Source organism: Sceloporus occidentalis, unplaced genomic scaffold, assembly GCF_023333645.1.
Source record: "Sceloporus occidentalis isolate IW3139 unplaced genomic scaffold, rSceOcc1.0.p SCAF_4, whole genome shotgun sequence".
Taxonomy (NCBI): domain Eukaryota; kingdom Metazoa; phylum Chordata; class Lepidosauria; order Squamata; family Phrynosomatidae; genus Sceloporus; species Sceloporus occidentalis.
This window is the reverse complement of record NW_028316984.1, coordinates 41,433,723-41,454,558: the sequence shown is the minus strand read 5'-3', so window position 1 is coordinate 41,454,558 and position 20,836 is coordinate 41,433,723. Positions and strand designations below refer to the sequence as shown.

The 20,836-nt window shown below is 41.1% G+C and overlaps 1 protein-coding gene across 1 annotated transcript in view; it reads right to left on the bottom strand.

Annotated features, from left to right (window-relative positions):
- Positions 1-20,836, bottom strand: part of LOC149313804 (sodium channel protein type 1 subunit alpha-like) — a 138,938-nt gene that overhangs the window by 7,805 nt on the left and 110,297 nt on the right. Inside the window, exons 20-25 of the mRNA XM_089519819.1 lie at positions 20,446-20,619; positions 15,802-15,924; positions 6,975-7,247; positions 4,559-4,612; positions 3,139-3,280; positions 492-592 (exon numbers count right to left, since the gene is read on the bottom strand). Of these exons, the coding sequence (XP_089375945.1) occupies positions 492-592; positions 3,139-3,280; positions 4,559-4,612; positions 6,975-7,247; positions 15,802-15,924; positions 20,446-20,619 (867 nt within the window). The remainder of the gene's footprint in view (positions 1-491; positions 593-3,138; positions 3,281-4,558; positions 4,613-6,974; positions 7,248-15,801; positions 15,925-20,445; positions 20,620-20,836) is intronic.

The following is a 20,836-nucleotide window of genomic DNA, read 5'->3' as shown; positions in this document are numbered from 1 at the left end:
GCTGGGATACTTCAGCTTATCCCAGAAAATGCACATCTTCACACCTGCATATAAACAGCCCAGGATCAGTGCAGGGCTGTGGAAAAGCAAAAAACTGGAAGTGTGACAGCTCTAATGGATTGTAACTACAATGTATACAAACCAGACAGTTTAACGGGGGGTGGGGGGGAAGGCATGGGGTGAAGATCGGGTGACTTGATGCTGTGCCAATATAGCCCATGGTTGTTTGGCCTGCTTTGGGAGTGGGCCATGTGGATAGTGGGTTTTGACCTGCTTTCAGAATAAGCAGGATCGGGTTGTTTTTTCCTGCCCGTCTGCTCTGGCCCAAAGAGTGGGATGTCATTTCCTGGGGAACTAGAAGGCTATTGCTTGCTAAGCCGGTTTTCAAACTTCGCTGAAAAGTTGATTGTGTTGGTTTGTTTGTTTAGATATTTTGTTTCAGGTTGCAGCTTGCACATTTAAGTACAACCCCCCCCCCCCCCAATTCTTACCATTGGCCTAGGTATAGGTTTTTGTGGTTTCTTATTCCCCAGTTTTTTCATGGCATTGTAATATTTCTTTTGTTCTTCGGTCATGAAAATGTCTTGACCTCCTAAGTAAAGGAGAGAGAAAAAACTTGGTTACAATTTTATACTCACACAGAGATAAACAGTTGTCAAGCCTGTGCATAGGACTGAACCAGTAGACTTCATTCACTTGACTTTCTGGAAAGTTTCTTACAGTGCCATTCATCAAAGAGGCAAAACAGACCACCCCTTTGCACCGCTTTCTGGGTGGTTTGGCAGCACGGTGTTTACACAATGCCACTTTCACGCCACCCACCTGCTCATACATGGGCTAGTTTCTGGATGCTCCAGCTGCGAACCTTTTTGACACAGCACACTGCCAGGGCACCTGAAAGCCAGCTTCCAGCTGCGGCAGGGCCAAAAAGCCGGCTATTTGCCAGCGCAAAAAGGAGAGGCCGTTTGCCACTTCTTTTTCAGCCAGCAAAAAGGTGGATTGGGGCAGCGGTGTGCAGTTGCCACAGCCCCAGTCCGGCTTTTTCAGGGGCAGCTTCAAGCTGCCCTTTTTGCACAGTCTGTTTCTCCCTAAACTTAGCAGCCTTTAGCCATGCAATTCTTTGCTAGTTTTTCTCAACAGAAGCAGTGAGTAAATTTAGCAATGTTGTTCCCAATGTGAGCAAGTTTGGAAAACCTGAATATTTTCAAAAACTATTCACAATTTGGGATATTCTGTGCAAAATTCACATGGGGTATTTTTGCAAACAAAACAGTATTTCCTGCACAAAAAAACATTTTTTCACACAAACATTATTTTCTGCACTGAAATTGTTGTTACCTCTACAGAAAATGCTATGCTTTGTGCTAAATAATAATAATAATAATAATGACAATAATAATATCAAAAAATAAAATAAAATGACATGACATGCTAATTTATTACAGAGCAAGTCCCAAACTGCAAAGTCCAACATTCTTCCTATCAGGATTTCTCGATATTTGGGAATCATGTTTTTGACCATTTTTTATGATTCTTTGTACCCCTTGCAAATGTGTAGTCTGGTAACAACTTCACCAGAAGGAGGAGAGGAGGAAGAAAAGTTTTCAGAACAATAGCTCCTTTGAATTTTTTAAAAATTCCTCATAAATGGACTTGGAGTCAAAGGTAAACAGTGAAATGGCCATGCAGACAACAACACATTATTTCACGTGGGTTAAAACAAAAGTGACAACAAAGAGCTCTGAAAGGAACTCTAAAAATGGGGGTGTGGTTGTGGGCATTTAAGTAGCACATGTATCTCAAAGTATGCAGTTCAAGTGTAAAGTGATGCACTTAAAAAAAAATCTAATCATATACTTGCTAAAGGAGCATGCCGCTTAGTCCTGGTGGCACAGTGGTTAAATGCCTGTACTGCAGCCACTCACTCAAAACCATAAGGTTGAGAGTTCAATACCAGAGAAGGGGCTCAAGCTTGACTCAGGTTTGCATCCCTCTGAGGTCTCTAAAATGAATACCCAGATTATTGGGGCCATTTAGCTTACAGTTGTAAACTGCTTAAACACTGTTAATTCAGTATGAATCGGTATATAAATGAAGCTTGTTTGTCTAGTCACTGACTGGGGCTGTGCCTGCACTGCAGAAATAATCCCATTTGACACCACTTTAACTGCCATGGCTCAATGCAGTGAAATTCTGGGATGTGTTGTTTTGTGAGACATTTAGCCTTTTCTGTCTCTGTGGCTCAGGTGCCACAACAAACTCCAATTCCCAGAATTCCATAGCAATGAGCCATGGCAGTTAAAGTGGTGACAAACTGCAGAGCAGATCCAGCCCAATAGGAATCCTGGGATAGTGATGGGTAGCTTGATGAGATTGTTTATCTAAGTGTGTGGCTGCTGTAAAGAAGGCAAATTCCAGACTAGGAATTAATAGGAAAGAAATCTAATATAAAAATGTTAATATCATAATGGGATAGTAAATTACCTGGACTGGGGAATATTTTAAACAAAACTAAAATCAAAACTGAAACCACCAACATGATAATACATTTATACAAATCTATAAGGCAGGGGTGGAGAACAAAAATGGGTTGGGGAGCAATGTCTCCATGCCCACATTTTCCAAAGGCCAGAAAATGTCAAGACATATGACCATGTCCCTGACATCAAGATGTGGCCACACACTACTATTAGGAGAAATGAAATTGTGAGAAATCCAGTCAGCTGGCACTCCTACGAACACTACTTGTGGTGCCAGTCAGAACAAGACATTTCTATAAACAATTTGGATTGATCTGGTTTCCACTAACTAAACGTAAGATTAATAATAGCTTCTCTGTATTTGGATAGTGTGCAACAAACCAAAATACATACACACATTTCATGTATGTGCATGCTTATGTGTACCCATACACACCTATGTTTTTTCTGCATAGAGTGAACAATTAGTAAAACTAGGTTTTTTCCCCCCACTGTGCAAATTGAATATTGACATTGTTTTCTTGGGATAAACATTTCTAAATTCCAAGTTGTTAGCAAGTTATCATGTCCACTACTGAATAACAAGTAACTAGGATATCTTAGTTATTGATCTGAAAAACAGCTCACTATGTGAGGCAGAGATGAATTATCTGAACACTTATCTTCTTTTTTTGTTGGTTGAAATTATCAATGATGACACCAATGAAAAGATTCAAGGTGAAGAATGAACCAAATATGATGAAGATGACGAAGTACATATACATAAACCAGCTAGCCTCATACTTGGGCTGCTTTTCCACCTATAAAACAAGGAGACAGGGCAAGATATAAAATCCGACAACAGGGATGGCTGCATATTTCCCAGCTAATATCTTGGGGATGGTCACACACACACCAATGCAAAAGAAACATAGGACAGCATACAGATGCCTGCATTGAACATTTAAGTTCTCTTTACAAACTTGGTATAGGATATTAGGATTCTTGAGGCATATTGAAGAAAAACCAGCAAACCTTCATGGACACTGAGAAAATATGTGGAACAGATGGAAAACAGTAACTCTGAACAACTCTTTATCTTTGGAATTGAATCAGAACACCAGCAGGGATAGAGTCATTCACATGCTATGTGGCAATATAAGATGCTTCCAGATTGACAACCATTTGTCATACCATTCAAAAGGCATGGGCCAAGATCCTATATCACACTGTTGGAATGTAAAGCTTCATTTTCTGGTGGGCATCCCTTTCTATCTCCAGCACAACAGATATTTTCAGCACTGCATCATTTAGGGGCCAGGGTTGGCAAAGAGGGTACCTGGGCAGGGACTGGTAGGAATTTTGCTGTAAAGAGAAAAATTGTTTTCCTCCTGGTTCTCTGGTGACTCCATGGGGATGGAACAGGAACCCCAGCCACCCACTAGAAATTGAAGAATAATGTCTGTTCCTTTCTCCCAGACGCTGTTTGACTGCCCCTACTCTCACCTGGCCATTAACTGGCTGGAGGGGCACACACTGGCACTGAAAAGGTCAATTGTACTAGATAGGGCACTGCACAAAGGGGCAATGAATACTTCCTTCCATGGTGACTGAAAAGTATATACACTGTTATATGTAAAGGCTTGTCTATATTTGCCAGAATACTCCTGGCTGCCCCTGAGTATTCTGGACCCCAATTCCCCCTACTTACCTGCTGCTGGTAACAACAGCCAGCTGCCTTCCCATGTGGTTCCTCCTATTGGCCGGTGCCACCACTGTGTGTGTGAGTTACTCTAAGATCAGAATGAGGTGCCCAGCCTTGTTCTGACTGTAGAGTGATTTGCCTCCACAGAGCAGGGATCCTTGTAGGAATGATATGGGAAGGAGGCTGGCCATAGTTGCCACATTTTGCTCTGGGTTTTCTGAGCAAAAAATAAGTCTTTTAATGTGGGAGAAGAATACAATTATATTATTTCAATTATATCCTTTTAACATAAATTGGAAAGGCACAATGATTATATAATCACAATGATTATATAATAAGCATCATTATGTTTACTTTAAGTTTTGCCATCTCAAAAAAATCACTATGTACTTACCCCTGTTGCATCAACAGCTGCATACATTATATCCATCCATCCTTTAAAAGTGGCCTATAAAGAATGGAAACTTATTAAAAACCTACCAATGATGCCAAAATCTTTTTACTGCTAAGTAATAAATAGCAATCATGTAAATTGGAATAAACAATTAATTTAATGTTGGGGGACATATTAATGGTAAAGTTACAGAAGAGATCTGCATATTAGTTACTAGGAGTGATGGAAGGACAGATTGAAAGGAAATATGAAATTATTCTTCAATATATGATTGCATCAACAAAAACTTTGTATACTGTTTTAAATTTTGTTAGCCACCTTGAGTCCCTGTACTAGGAGGAAGGCGAGATATAAATAAACATAAACATAAACATAATAATGGCATAATGGTGGCTTCTCAGCCATTTGGGATATTTTTAGTATTTTCAATTGATTTTTCAGAATTGAAAATTAACCTGTTACTAACATGTCAGATGTCCATGCTCAATATTTAGATTTGGGGTCAGGAACTAGGTTCTTCTTCCTTCTACATGCGAATGCTTTACACACAAATAATGAAGGAATAGGGTTCAATTTGATTCAACTATCCAGGGCAAGAGAGCTCAAACTACAATAGTTTGAACTTCTCTAGGGGAATTTGTAGAAATAATTTATTTTTAAAATAATTATTTAGAAAGAAATGGACAAACGTCTGTGCTCTTACTTCTGAGTAGATACCAGTTACAATTATAAACACCTGCATCATGATGTTATTGTTGTTTGCATTCAATTATTTCCAACTTATGGCAACCCTATCAAGGGATTTTCTTACATTTGTTCTGAGAGGGTTGGCCACTGCCTTCCTCTGAGGCTGAAAGAGTGTAACTTGCTCAAAGTCAACCAGTGGGTTTCCATGGCTGTGTGGCGATTAAAACCCTGGTTTCCCAGTGTCCTAGTCCAACACTCAAACTGCTCGTGCTCTCTATGATCTTAATGAACTAAAATACCAATAACTTACCAATAATTAGTTAAGAATACTATCACTGGAAACAGTAATGTGTGCATTACAGCCAAAACAAACTACTTGATTTTGCATCAGTAGGAGGGAATTCCTATTCCTTCTCTCAATATACATTTAAAAAAAACCCAAGTTGCTCATTGTCATAAATCTGACACTTGTGAAGCATAATGACCCTTGAATGACCTAGAACAAGAGAGAGGGCCAGATTTATCTTCTTTGTGGAAATGTTAGCCTAAATTACTGCTGAGAATTGAGTTAAAGTGAGTTAAAGTAGAATCACAGTGTTGTCTGAAAGGACTCTGGACTAGCCAGAAAGGTGAAAGAAATTGGCCTTGGACCATATCACTTGAAATGGTAGGCTCAGAGACTGCATAAGTCAGTGTTTCCACATTAAACAAAACATCTTCATCTACAAAGAAAACTAGAAATCAAGAGGAAAAGCTCTAACTTAGTCTTTCCCATAAATATGTTTATTTTCTAAACATAGGCACTAATCTCCCACTCCATCCACCATGAATATTTAGATTTGCAGAATGTTGTCTGCAGTGGTATCATTTGGAAAAAGTTTTACTATCTAATAAGAGAGAAGTGGGCAGATTCGGGAACAAGGATGAGCCTGAGCTTAAGTCTTTGTACCACATCGAAGCTTTATTAGGCCCTTTCCTTCTGCCCTTTTGTCAGCAGTTGGAGACATTTTTATTCAGACAGGTTTTTAGAACAGAAGGCTTTTAAGGAAAGAGCTGCAAGAACTGCTTTTTAAAAAACTGTATTGATTAATTTTTACAATCTTTTTAAAAGCATATGTTGTAACATTGTTAATAATTTAATTCAATGTTGATGGTGATTTTTTTAAAAAAAATTAATTGTAATCTTTAATGTGTAAGCTGCCTTCAGTCCCAGTCTTGGGGAAAAAAGTGGAATCTAAATAAAGTTCATCACCACTGTTACCATCACCACCACCTAGAAGTCTTTTCTGGTCATGTCTGTACTCTCAATAACTGATTGGAGTGGCAGATTTTAAAAATGTTTCATTTACCAAGCTATTGCTGCATGCAGCATTGAATTGGGTCAGAAATACTGGCTTTTGAAACATATACTGGATACTTTCAATGAAGAAGGGATGTTGAGAGGAAAACATTTTCCATTCTATGGGGATATAATATTAACATTTTGAAGCTAATATAGTGCCCATTGATTTAGTTGGGACGGTTGTACAAATCTAAGTATAAAAGACTGAATCCTAATAGTAAAATTACAGGGAAGTTTTGCTCAATCACATCTGGCAATATCACTCATACTCTCACAAACTTGACATGAATGGGCCCACAACAGTTTCTTGAAGAAAAACAGTAAGAGAAACTACATCCTGCCAACATATTGTAGACTACTGCTAATATTAAATTGGTGGTTACTTACAACTTGCAGTAGAGAAAGATATCCAGCTCCAACATTATCATAATTTACTTTCACGTTTTTCCATCTGGCAATATCACTCATACTCTCACAAACATTTTTATATGGAAATGTTTCATGTGGCAGCATCTCTCCAGTAGTTTTATTGACACAATGATAAAATGTGCCAGCAAACAGATTTACACCCATGATGCTGAAAATTAGCCAAAATATAAGACACACAAGAAGCACATTCATGATAGATGGTATAGCTCCTATCAAGGCATTCACAACCACCTAGAGAAAAATACAAAGGATTGTCAAATGGAGACTGTCAAAAGAATGCATAAACTTGTAAAAAATAAAAGTAACTGGAAAATATTTAGGTAGGGTTTTTTTGTTGTTGTTAATGTTGTGTTTCATCTGATAACATAGTTATTGGAGCAGTTGTACAGTTAAACAAGGTATACTCAAGATATATATATATATATATATATATATATATATATATATATATCAATTAAATATATTTGCAGATAAATAAGGCCCAATATTTAAGGAAAAAAATAATACATTGTTTTAGAGTATTTGTTGTTGTGTGTGTTCAAGCCATTTCTGACTTATGGCAATCCTAAGGTAACCCTATCACAGGGTTTTCTTAGCCGAATTTATTCAGAGGGTGTTAGCCTTTGCCTTTCTATGAAGCTGAGTGTGATTTCCCCAAGGTCACTTAGTGGCTTTCCACTGCTGAGGCAAATCAGGGTGCTGGGACATCATTTTGCAGCACTATCCCAGTTATGGGGTGCACAGAGAACAGGGGAAAATGGAAAGACCCGTTGGAGTCTTGCTGCAACTGCTTATCTCAATACATCCCACAACTGTGAGAATCCTGCAGATTTCATTTTTCAGAATCCCAATTTGCATAAACTCAAAAACTGTTTGACTGGGATACTGCCAAGCTGAAAATGTGGGTTTTGAGGTCACATTAAATTGTTAGATTGTATAAATGTGAATCCTCAGCAGTTATAAGATTGCAAGTCCAATGTGAGCTCATAACTAGTGATGTAAATTTATCTCTTTATTCTTCCCATCCCTGAAGGAAGACAGGAAATGTTATTCTTCTTCCTCCTCCTCTGAGGAGAACAAGATATTTCAACTTGGTCACCCCTCACAGACAAATGAACCATTCCTGATCAATTTCTGAAGAATGAGGGCTATCAAACACTCACCTGGCTTTCTCCCACTTACTCTTCTTATTCCTTTCCCAGTGTCTAACAAGGAAGGATGACCTGTGTTTATCTTTAGAATGGAATTCCCTCACCCCCTCCTCCTGCAGCCAACAGGAATAATTCAAATTGCTTTAACTGAGACTTACACAATTAAAATGAATGATTGAGGCACTGTTTCTTTTCTTAGGTAAAGGTAAAGATAAAGATAGAGGTATTCCCTGTTGACAAGGTTGTCAAGTCGTGATCGACCATAAGGGGTGGTGCTCATCTCCGTTACTAAGCCAAAGAACCAGCATTGTCAGATCATGTGGCCAGGATGATTGCATACAATGGTGTTTACTTTCCCACCAGAGCGGTACCTATTTATCTACTTGCATTTGCATGCTTTTAAACTTCTAGGTCGGCAGAAGCTGGGACTAGTGATGGGAGCTTACCCCATCATGCGACCTGTGTCTTGAACTGCCAACCTGCCGATCCTGCGTCTTAACCGCTTGAGCCACCACATCCCGTTACTTTTCTTAATTAAACCAAACCAAACCAAACCAAAACAAATGTCCTGAATATCTAATTTCTCATCGAGGTGTTTGCTCCACTGCTTCTTTTACAGATTCTCATACCTCAGGAGCTGTAGCCAAATTTCAGAGCCATAAATAATCAAGAAAACAAAAAATTCTGTACAATGAATGAGCTTTCATTATATCGCTACTCATAACTAGTGAACAGGATGCCAGCCAATTTTTAAAAACAAATCCATCTAGTTCATGGTCTCTGAGACAACTAACAAAATAATGCACCTTTTTATTTTTTTTGTCATTGGGAGAAAACCAGAAGAGTTAAGATTTATCCTTTTCTTGTACACTTTAAAAGTGTACATGACTAAAAATCTGTATCTTTTCGAAATGAGTTCCAACATATTTAAAGAAAAGCATAAAATGTATACACAAAGTAAGATGCATAAAAATATATCCATCAAGATAAAATGTGCACCAAAATATACAATAATTTTCACACTGGATGAGAAAAAAGTTTCACAACATGATATGGAACTTGGAAGAAAGGAGAATTTTGGTAGGATTGTACAAAACAAAATGAAAACAAAACTGATTCTGCATTACCAGTGACAGGATTATTGTAAGGATAAATTGAGAAGAGGTGTCATGTAATCCACTTTGACTTCATTGTATGAAAGGCATATAAATATATGTACAGTGGTTCCTCAGTATCCGTTGGGGTTTGGTTTCAGGACCCCTGGTGAATTTCAAAATCCACGGACGGTCAAGCCTCATTAAATAAAATGGCATAGTGAAAAGGTGTCCCTTTTATAAAATGGCAAAAACAAGGGTTGCTTTTGGAAATGAGGCTGCCCAACTCACCCGGGCTGGCCTAGTTGCTAGGGGGGAAAGGAAGAGCCAACAGGGTGCCCTCCCAGCTTGGCTGGGCATGTCCTGGTATGAGTTATTGCGGCGGCTCACCTTCTCCAGTAATTTATATTACTCTTTTGATGTTTTCAGGCTGTAAATAGTTGAATCCATGGATAAAAAATTGTTGGTTACAGAGGGCTAATTGTATATTTTAAATTAATCTTATACATCTACTGGTGATGACTATGTTCTTTAAAACAGGAAAATCCTATCACAAATTCATGTCACAAAATTGCTATTCTGTTATCATAGGCTGTCTAATTAATAACAGGGACTGTGAGGTCCAAAATCAAGAAAATAAAATGCATTTTGATTGTAGTTTTTTTTTTTTTTTTGCAATATCAAGGATGTCAGAAATGAAAACAGACCAGAATAAACTAGTAATGACCTTACCACTGCTGTGTTTTTGTTATTATCAGTCTTGTTGTATTCTAATTCTCAATATTTCTTAATATATTGTCCTGTTAAATTTGTCTAATGATAAAAACCAAATATTTGATAACATCAGGGGAACCGTTAATGGTGTGATTTTTTAGTTTCTGACTACTTTTATAATTGCAAGTATTGAATTAACTTGTGTGAAAAGGGTAACAGAGAAAATAGAACTGTTCAAAGCAAAACTATTCTAAAGAAATAAAATTTTAAAATCTGGTACTCAGGTAAACATCTGAATCATAAGCTTTCATGCCTTCCGTTTATGTATAAACCTTGTCAATGTTGACCCCAATCCACATATTTCAGTGCTGTATTACACTGACATCCATTATGCACCCAGTTGGGAAGATCAAGGACCTAGCTGCAGTGCTTTTTGCTGTTATCAGCTAAGACAGCAGCTTGTCACGGTCAATATGACAGTGTGACATTTAACAAAATTAAGGCCTTGCCATGGTGTTGGCAGATGTAATGAACAACTATCTTGTTCTAGTGGCAAACCTTCCAGCTTGCATGTTAATGTGAAGCAGACTGAATGTATCTCCCTTGTAATGACACACAAATTGCACAGTTCCTGCACACACAAATTCCTCTGTTCTGTCTTGCTGCACCTGATATATGAGACCTTACTGAGACAGGAGCTGGGAAGGACCTTATTGACAGAAGATATCCCATGCACTTTTAAAACCACTCTTGGAAGCTAGCTTGCATTATCATACCCACAATGGAATAGAGTATTCCACCTTGTGCACACCACTGTATTGCTGAATTTTTCATGTACATGCTTTCATCTGAAGTTCACTATTCAGATGAGGCCAGAAGGCAATCTGTGGCAAAACAACTTCTTGCCAGAGGTTGTGACAATGATTCTCATCATATCCTTCAGAATTTGTCTCAGAGAGATACAAGGCCAGGTAGGTAGCTGCCTCTTTTTATTTGCAGAGACTTTTACGCCATCAGATAATATTTTTGTGACATCACAACATGAAACAGATACTTCTTTTTGCCAAAGTTTAAAGGTCAATATACAACATATAAAATATACATACATATAAATTCTATGCACTAAATGTTACAAATCACAACAAAGAAGAAAATACTAACAGTGGGATAACATCTCAAGATTTGTTGGTGCAAAATGCACTTTTTCATAAGCCCAGGAAGATATACCTTTCGATTCCTCTTGAAGAATTAACTGAGATAGAACAAGAAATCTGTGAGGTTTTCAGGTGCAGTTTTGAAGCTTGTGAAGTCCCAATAATTTACTGTACAGACCTTTACAGTAAATATATCAATTACCAATTCTGGATCCATTTCTATACTGTGTTTCTTTTAGATATTGTTTCTTTTAGAAAACATAATCAAGTAATCTTATGGTCAGATCATGACAGATAGATTGCAGTTTCATTAGTTTTCCCAGTACTAATTCACCAACACTGATTAATAACCAGTGCGCTATACATGGCTTTCAGCTTATGCTGAAAGCTGCACAACAAAGAGGAAATTGTGCATGCACCCCTGGCATGTGTGCCACACTGCATGCATGAACCCCATAGTTTCAATGTGGCTCAAGCACATGCGGAACTTGCCTTATGGATCCCTGCGTAAGGCAAGGGTGTACTGTAAAAGCTGAAACTCTTTCATTTGGACTACAATTGCTAAGCTTCACCAATACAGCACCTAATTGTTTTTCCAGATACAGTGGGTCCTCTCCTTATGCAGGGGATCAGTTTCCTATCCCCCTGCATAAGGGGATATCCATATATGCTGGCACCATATTAAAAACAATGGAGTGCGTGCTCACAGCAGTGAGAGCGCTATTACTTTTATTGCTGCGTGGCTTCCACATAAGCTGGAAGCTACGTATAGTGCACCCGCATATGGCGCGGGCGCACTGTATAACAGTACAGAGACCTTTTGGGAAATTCAATTATCTTTGCCTAAGAAAGGGGCAGTTAGCTTTACAAGACAGAGGCAACATGGAACTCAAGGGAAGTTACTTTTCTGGTGCTAATGGAGTTGAAATGTTATTACAGTGCACCCTTCCTTTACATGGGGTTTCCCTTCTGCCTCTGCGCCCTCCTCCCCCCGCATAAGGCAAATACCACATAGCCCCATTGAAAACAATGGGGCTCGTGCTCATGGTACACCATTGCCTCTTCCAGTGCATAGCTTTCAGTGTACTGTCTTTTATTGTCCTTTGTTCCCAGTCCCCACATGGCCAAGAAGCTGTGGGACCTCTCCCTACATTGAGAGCCCTCTAGACCATCATAACTGACAACAAAAGCAACACCTGGGACAAAATGTAGGTCTGTGACTCTGACATAGTCCCTTTTATTCTCTGTATGATTTTTAATATCTTTGCCAGATGAAGAAGCCAATGAAGCTTTGAAATTCTGCATGATGCATTTTGATTGGCTAATAAAAGTATTGCTCTTTTGGTGACTTCATTGAATTTTGCTGCATGACCAACAAAACTACACCTGAATATGTTCGTACAATCTTCACTTTGTCAGCACGTACATCCAGTGTACACAGAGGATATAACCTCGTTTTAAAGATGACATATGCCACCTGCTGGTCTGTGTGATGATACACAAGGCACCAGAGGTGCCATTTTAGAAAAGGCATTAATTTCTGGGTGAAATAATACTGATCATATGGGTCAGGAATTGGAATAGCTTGCATTAAAAGCAAACAAAAGATAATAGATAAAAAGGTATTTCTTCCATATACCTGTAGAAGAAGATATGTAGAAGAGAGTGAATGGGATGAAACCATGTCTCATTATAGCTGTAGTGAAAGGAAGAACCACTACTCTTTAAAAACTTTTCTAAGTAATTCTTTTAGAAGCTTATTTTCCCCAAAGTCTGGGAGGGAGAGGGGAAGGGAATAGTAGTGACTGGGAAAAAGAAAAGAGAAACAAAGGGGAAAACAATCAATAGAAAGGGAAAGGCAACCACTAGCTCTTCTTTCATTGTGTGCACCATTTTTGGCCAGCGAATTCTGGGTACTGTAGGTTATATTTCAAAGGAAGGAACCGGTAGAACCACCTCTAAGTATTCCTTGCCTAAGAAAACCCTATAGAATTAATGGGGTTGCCAGAAGCTGACAGGCAGCTAGTGTACACACTAAACACACATTCAAGAATTCTGAAGAGGAAGAGTCCTTATGAGGTGGAATGGCTCTTATATGATGAATAAGTGTCACATTTGTACGCCCCTTTTATGTGTTCATACTGAAGGCATAAAGGCATAAAGAGGGAAGCAGGGCTGTAAACAGAAATCTCACACACTGATCCTTGTCTTCTTAGGACATTATCACACGAAGGCCTATGTGCTCCCAACCCGAAAATGGTCAAAGTGCTGGCATCCCAGAAAAACAAATCTGAATGGGGATGTTCATCACACACAAGCACAACAGGAATTTAAATGAACAGTACAGTGGGCCCAATACGCACTGTGGTATCAAATTGGGGGGGGGGGGGGGGACAAATCCCCATTGCCATCCTGCCAAATACCTTTGTGTGCATGCACATGGTCCAGGTGTCAGAAGGCTGAGAGAGTGCGACTGTGTACGGCGGCAGGCAGCTGTGCCAGGAAAGGGGGAGCCAGGCAAAGTTGGTAGTGGTGGGTCGATACCCTGCACTGCTCGGAGGTGATTGAGGCTGAATCGAAGGACCGGCAGGGTTTGGCGAGGGCATCCCCCATTTACCCCTCCATCAGCTCCTCATCTTTGGGACTTGGGGAAGGCACGCCTTGGGCCCACAGAGCACGAGGACAGAGAGGAGGTGGCAGGAGGAGGAGGCAGCAGGTGCCAGGAGCTGGGGCGGGCAGCACCTCATGCATGGGGCTCAGAGGTCCCTCAGCTGGAGGAGGAGGAGGAAGCTCAGGGACTAGACCAAGCCCCGGCCTCGATCCGGTGCACAAGGAGGAGGAGGATGAGAGCCCACCTATGCCCACTTTGCAGGGTCCTCCAGTGCAGTCTCTCCCTCAGCGGGGACCCATTGGCAGTACAGGTGACCCGGGCGGAAAGAGAGGGGAGGCGAGAGGAGTGAGCAGTGACTGACCGTGAGGCTGTTGCCAGCACTGGGGAGGTCCAGGAAGAGCTGATGATGGCGCCGCTGGAGGGAGAGGGGGGAAGAGGAGGAGGAGGCTTGGGAGGATCAAGAGAAGCGAACTGAATTCATGGCTGATCCACAAACAGATTCCACACCAAGCCAAATGAGCATTGACTTTAAATTCACATTGCAAGAAGATTTTAAAATTCTGTATTTCAGCAAATTTACCCATTTCTCGGATTACTCGCCATTGCGTTTGGATAGGGCCTGGATTCCATTTGATGGTGTATGAAAACCTCATGTGCAAAAACGTGAAACCCAATGATCGACTCTGGATTGCATTCGATGTGTGTGTGATTATCTCATGTGAAAGAACGTGAAACCCATGATTGACTACTCATTCAACCTGGGATAACTTATTAAATAAGGAGAATACTGGAGAGATGGGAACTGTCATAATTCAAGACTTACTCCATATGAAAACAGAACATGGGATGTTTAGATGGACAATGGCACTTTCAGGGCAGAAAGCAGATTTCTTGAGCATAAAAAATTATTTTTTTTGCACAGAAAAAAAGTTTCTGCACAGAAATGCCATTTTCCACACAGAAAAAAAAATATTGGCAAAGTAGTCCAGTAGTGTGAATAATCCTTGAAAACTTCACACTTTTCAAGGGTTTTCTTGCAGCGGTGAGAAAAAAAGACAAAATTATTCATGTTTGCCTACAAGAGTGAAATTTATCATGATTTATATCCCTAGCATTCATAGAAAAGAAGAAGAGGACGGATGGCAAAGATGGAGGGGGGGAGAGAAGAAGGAGAAAGGAGGAGGAGGGTGAAAGAAGAGGAGGAGGAAGAAGAACAAGGAGCAGGAAAAGCAGGAAGAGCTGGAGCAGCGGCAATGAGAAGGAGTTAAGAGGAGGAGGAGGAGGAAGGAGGAGGAAGAGGAAGGACAAGGAGAAGGAAGAGTGGCAGCAACACTGATAGGAGCGGTAAGAGGAGAAGAAAGGAGGAGGAGGTGGGGAAAAGGAGGTGGAAAAGGAGTAAGAGCTGCGGCAGCAGCAATGGGAGGGGGAAAAAAGAGAAGAGGAGGGGGACGCAGGGAAGAGGAGGAAGAAAAGGTAACCCCCTGCTGCCTGCTGTGATGAGAGCAGCAAGGCTGGCTTCAGGGCGGGGGGGGGGGGGGGCAAAGTGCCATTGTCCTCAATGTTGGTGCAGCTGCATGGCCGTACCACAATTGAGTACAATGGGACTTGAGCATCTGCTGATTTTGGTATTCATGAGGGGATCCGGAATGGATCCCAAGGACCCACTGTATTTCAAAAATATATAAACTCCCAAAAGCCAAACTTCATTTTATATAAGGGACACCATTTTACTATGCCATTGTATTTAATGGGACTTTAGCATCCATGGATTTTGATGACGGTGTGTGTGTGTGTGTGTGTGTGTGTGTGTGTGTGTTCCTGGAACCAAACCCCAGTGGGTACCAAAGGCCCATGGTCCTTACAACACCAGTTGTCCTGTCATAATACTTCGCTACCTACCACACTCACACACAGATGATGTGACAAATGGTAAGCAAGCAAAGCCACATAGATACCTGCAACCAATATATACTCAACGGATATCACCCCTCAACACAGCACACACACCAGGTTTCATGATGAATGCAACACTCAATTTCTATTTAGTTTTGTCATACATACCTTCATTCCTTCAAATCTTGATAAGGCTCTTAGAGGTCTCAAGGCTCTTAGGGTCCGAAGTGATTTTATAGGACCGAGTTCAGAATAATCCAAGGCATTGGCTATTAAACTCACTATGGAAACCTACTCAAAAACAATGATGGTTACATTTACAAAACTGAAAAAAAATTACAACATATACTTCTTTAAGAAGAAGACTGCACCCTGCATAAAATATAATAATTTAAATATCAATCTATCAGTGATACCTTTATTGGCCAACAATAATATACAATATATTTGTTGCAAGCTTTCGAAGGTCCATGGGCTTCTTCACCAGGCAAGATGTTACAAACCAAACGGCGGGGGGGGGGGGGGGAGGGGGATTGGAGATGTTACGGGTTGTTCCCACTTAAGATTTGAAACGATTTAAAATACAACGTTTTTAATAAAATCGATTCAAAATAACACTGTTCTTATCCCGCTATCCGAATCGCTTTGTTCATCGTTCCCATCTGGTTGTTTAAATCGAAGTTTTTACCTGCAAGCGTTCCTACTTGGCATGAAATCGGTGTTTAAATAAAGCGATTCTTCTCCTCCATACCTTATTTGGAGCTGTCAATCAATAGTACGTCAGAATGACGTAATGTTAATCCGGAATATTTGGAAGCGATTTATCTTTTGGCATCGTTTCCATTTCATTGACAGCCAGGGAGAATCCCTTCAGAGAGCACAGAGATCAATGGGAGAGGCTTCTGGCAAAAAGCGAAGCTCTTTCCAGAGGAACTATGGGATAGGTTTTGGAGGGCAGCATCCTGTCTCCCAAGACAGCCAGGGAGAATCCCTTCAGAGAGCACAGAGATCAATGAAGGAGGCTGCTGGAAAAGCAGGGAGGGAGCACTCTTCCCAAAGATTCTCTTTCCAGGGTTGGAGGAGAAGGCAGATTCCATTTGAGAAATGGAGGGAGAAAGGCTCTATCCCCCCCCCCCCCAATTGATCAGAGCCCTTCCTTGCCTGGGCGAGATCAGATGCCTCCTCGCGAGGAGGCTTCCCTTCCCTGCCTGGGCGAGATCAGATGCCTCCTCGCGAGGAGGCTTCCCTTCCCTGCCTGGGCGAGATCAGATGCCTCCTCGCGAGGAGCCTTCCCTTCCCTGCCTGGTCGAGATCAGATGCCTCCTCGCGAGGAGGCTTCCCTTCCCTGCCTGGGCGAGATCAGATGCCTCCTCGCGAGGAGGCTTCCCTTCCCTGCCTGGGCGAGATCAGATGCCTCCTCGCAAGGAGCCTTCCCTTCCCTGCCTGGGTGAGATCAGATGCCTCCTCGCGAGGAGCCTTCCCTTCCCTGCCTGGGCGAGATCAGTGCCCAAGCGGGCAGGGAATGCCTCTTTGAGAGGAGCCTTCCCTTCCTGCCTCTCCTCCGTTAGAAATGTGCTCTCCCCACACAGAGGGGAGGTTGCAATCCACCGGGGGAAGCCTTGTACTCCTTTGGCAGATGCAGGCGCTTGAGCAGCCGGGACTTCAGGCGCTTAAAGCGCTGAAGAGATTAAGCGCCTGTAAACCATTAAAATAAAAAATAAAAATAATCCTTATCTCTTATTGAAAGACCACAGCGGACAAAGGGGTGAGGGAAGCAAAAATGGCGACAGCCAGACGGATGGGGACAGAAAGGGCAACTCCCCCAAGGACAGCCCCATCGCACTCCGCTCCTCCCATTCATCTAACGCAATTTCAAAGGCTGTCGTTCCTATTTAAATGCTCCGGTTCCTAAATCGAATCAATGGAAAAACGTAGGTCAGACCCTAGTGTTTTTTTAACACGCGTTAAATGAGGAAAACTCGAATCAAAATTTTATTCCGCTCTACAATTCGATTTGTAGTGGAGACGATTGCGGGTTGCTCTAGAACCGTTCTAGGTTTAAATCGGATCCTAATAGGAACGCCACTCCTTGGATTCGATTCAGAACGCGGGGTTTCACCTAGTGAGAACAACCCCTTCGTCAGATGCCTGCAAATAGTTTCAGTCCTTAGTAAAGATGGTATGCTGGGGAGGATATCTTTTGCAGGCAGGCTCCTCCTCCTTCTGATCATGCAGCAATAGGGAGCTTTTCAATGTCCAGGAAATTTAAAGTCGGTTTGCATCTCAACAGGGACCCCTCTTTTGCAATCCAGTATTCAGTTTATCAGACAAAGGAAATATAATTCACTGGCAATCCGAACGCAATCATGAGGTTTAACATTATTGCGTGATAGACTACCACACGCAATTTTGGGCAATGGGAAGTCAGTCCGAACACAATCATGGGGTTTCACGTTATTGCGTGAGAGGTGAGGTGATCACACACAATTTTGGGCAATGGCAAGCTATTTTCAGGCAATGGGAAGTCAGTTCAAAAGCAATTCGAATTCACATAAATTAGCTGAACTAGCAAATTCATGTGAATGTGTTCTGGCCCCACTTTCTTTTCATTCGAAATTAAGAGAAAGTCCTCCTGTGTGATAAACTCCATAGTCTCCATTCCAGTGAGGCCACAAGCCTCTTTGTAGGTAGGCTTCCTCTGCTTACAAAGAAGCTTGTGACCTCACTGGAATGGAGAAATACTGAATTGCAAAAGAGGGGTCCCTGTTGAGATGCACTTTAAATTTCCTGGACTTTGAAAATCTCCCTATTGCCACATGGCCAGAAGGAGGAGAAGCCTGCCTACACAAAATATATCCTCACCAATATATCATCTTTAATAAGGACTGAAACAACATGCAGGCATCTGACTAACATCTCCACTTGTTTCCCCCCCCCCCCCCTCCTGTTTGGTTTGTAACATCTTGCCTGATGAAGAGGCCCATGGAGCTTTGAAAGCTTGCAACAAATATATTGTGCACTTCGGTTGGCCAATAAAGGTATTACTGGTGGATTTTTGTTTGCATTTGTTAAATGAGCAACACAGCTACCCTGAATGATTTCAAATATTAGTTTAACTGCAGACACAACGCAAAAGGAGGTTGTAGCATTCCAACACAATTGGGCTGAATGTTTCCTCTCTTGCTATGTTTGTCTCTTGTATTTCTTCCACAATGGAACTGAATGCAATGCATATGGTGTTTCCCAGCAAGCTTCATCTAGGTACTGACCCTTATCTTACTTTATTTCAACAACAGCGGATGCAGGATGTCCCTTCACTTCTCAATTTCTGATGGGTCTTCCACAGTAACAAGAAAGGTTTCTGGAAATGTGGGTCCTAAAGTACTGCTTCCCCTATCAAAATTAATGACATATTCTCTGAATGACATATGAGGATGGAAAGATCCCAGCCACTAGACAAGAACGATTAAAAGGTTCTGCTCCTTGTACATCCATTGGACAATGGCAGGTATGTTGAGGGCTGGGCTTATTAACCCACTATTCAGATACTGTAGTGCACACACCATCCAGCTGTATTATCAGCTGCAGAATGGGGGCTCTACTCAGATATCTAGATACACAGCACAACACTACCTCATTTTCCCTGCATCAATGCAATCACAATCACACAAGAACACAGGTGAAGAGAAAACAGAGAAAGCACTGAAAAGAGAGGGGGATAAAGTACTGCACTTTAGTTGTTAAGGAACCTGAACAGTTTTTCTTAAAGCCACAGTAACAATCCTTCTGCAGTCATCACAGTTGCTAGGGAGCTGTCTCTGGCTGTCATCATGACATGTACCTGACTCTGTGAGAGTACTTGTCAGAGTTGCTGTATTTTTTGATCTAGAAATCTTGTTCATAACAAGGCTCAGCAGTTGCTAAATAGCTATTAGATACTGACTTGATAAGTATGGGCATAATACAAGCTGAAATAGCACCAGTTTTGTTGAAACCACAATAGCAGGCACACCAGAAGTCACATAAATGTAAGTGATCTCTCAAAACTATCACAATCTTCTTCTGTTATGCAACTTTTCTCTTCAGACATGTTGTACAATGTCCACAATCATAACACTGCCTGAACCATTACAATATGGGAAATGAAGTTGCATTTTTTGTGCATCTTTATTTTTTGATATACCATGAAATCCTTAGTCAGTGCACACTCAGGGTATATCCACACTGTAGAATTAAAGTAGTTTGGCACCATTTGAACTGCCATGATTTTGTCCTACAGAATCATGGAATTTGTACCTTAGTGAGAGAGCTCTGGTGCCTCACCTAACTACAAGTCCCATGACTCTGTAGGACAGATCCATGGCAATAAAAATAGTGTCAAACTGCTTTAATTCTGCAGTGTGGATACACCGTTGGTCAACTGGTGCATGAAAATGGCCCACTTAAAAAACTGGATGATTTATGATTAAATGTGCTTATGATTAAGAAGTGAATTTATAGTGAGAGTGGACAAAGTGTAATGTGTTGGTGCATGTGACACTTCTGCAGCCCCAGGCTTATCTGGACTAAAAGCCCATGCATCTCCAAGAGGTGTGTTTTTTCACCCTCAAATCACAAACCTCCAAGACCTCTGATAGTTTACCTTGGAACACTGCAAATCCCCACCCTTCCCCGAAACTACTCTGATAAACCCAGAAGTCAATCTAGAAGGGACGTCTCGTTTTGATTTTTGGCTGAAAACCTACTAAGGGTCGCTGCACTCAGCCCAGCTGCCCAGTATAAAGACTCCTAAGCCAAATCATCAGTACTTACATCCACAATGAGGAAATCTAGCCAGCACCAGGCATTGGTGAAATACACTTGAAAGCCATAGGACACCCACTTCAGAAGCATTTCCAGTATGAAGATGTATGTGAAAATCTTATCAGTATATTCAAGTATGATCTTGATGGTCTTGCGCTGTTCAATGTATATGTCTTCAAAAGCCTATGAAGGAAAATGCAACTATAGTTAAGGTCTCACCAGCTGAAGGGGGAAGCACAGTAACACTTGATTTGTTCTGTTCTGTTGGTATTAGGTGATGGTTTGCTTTAATGTGCATCTTACATACATTTGGGACAGCTGCTATTGCAGTAGAAACTCTTCTACGCAACATTTACATCATACCTCTCAGGAGTAGTATCATTAAAGCATTAACTTAAAT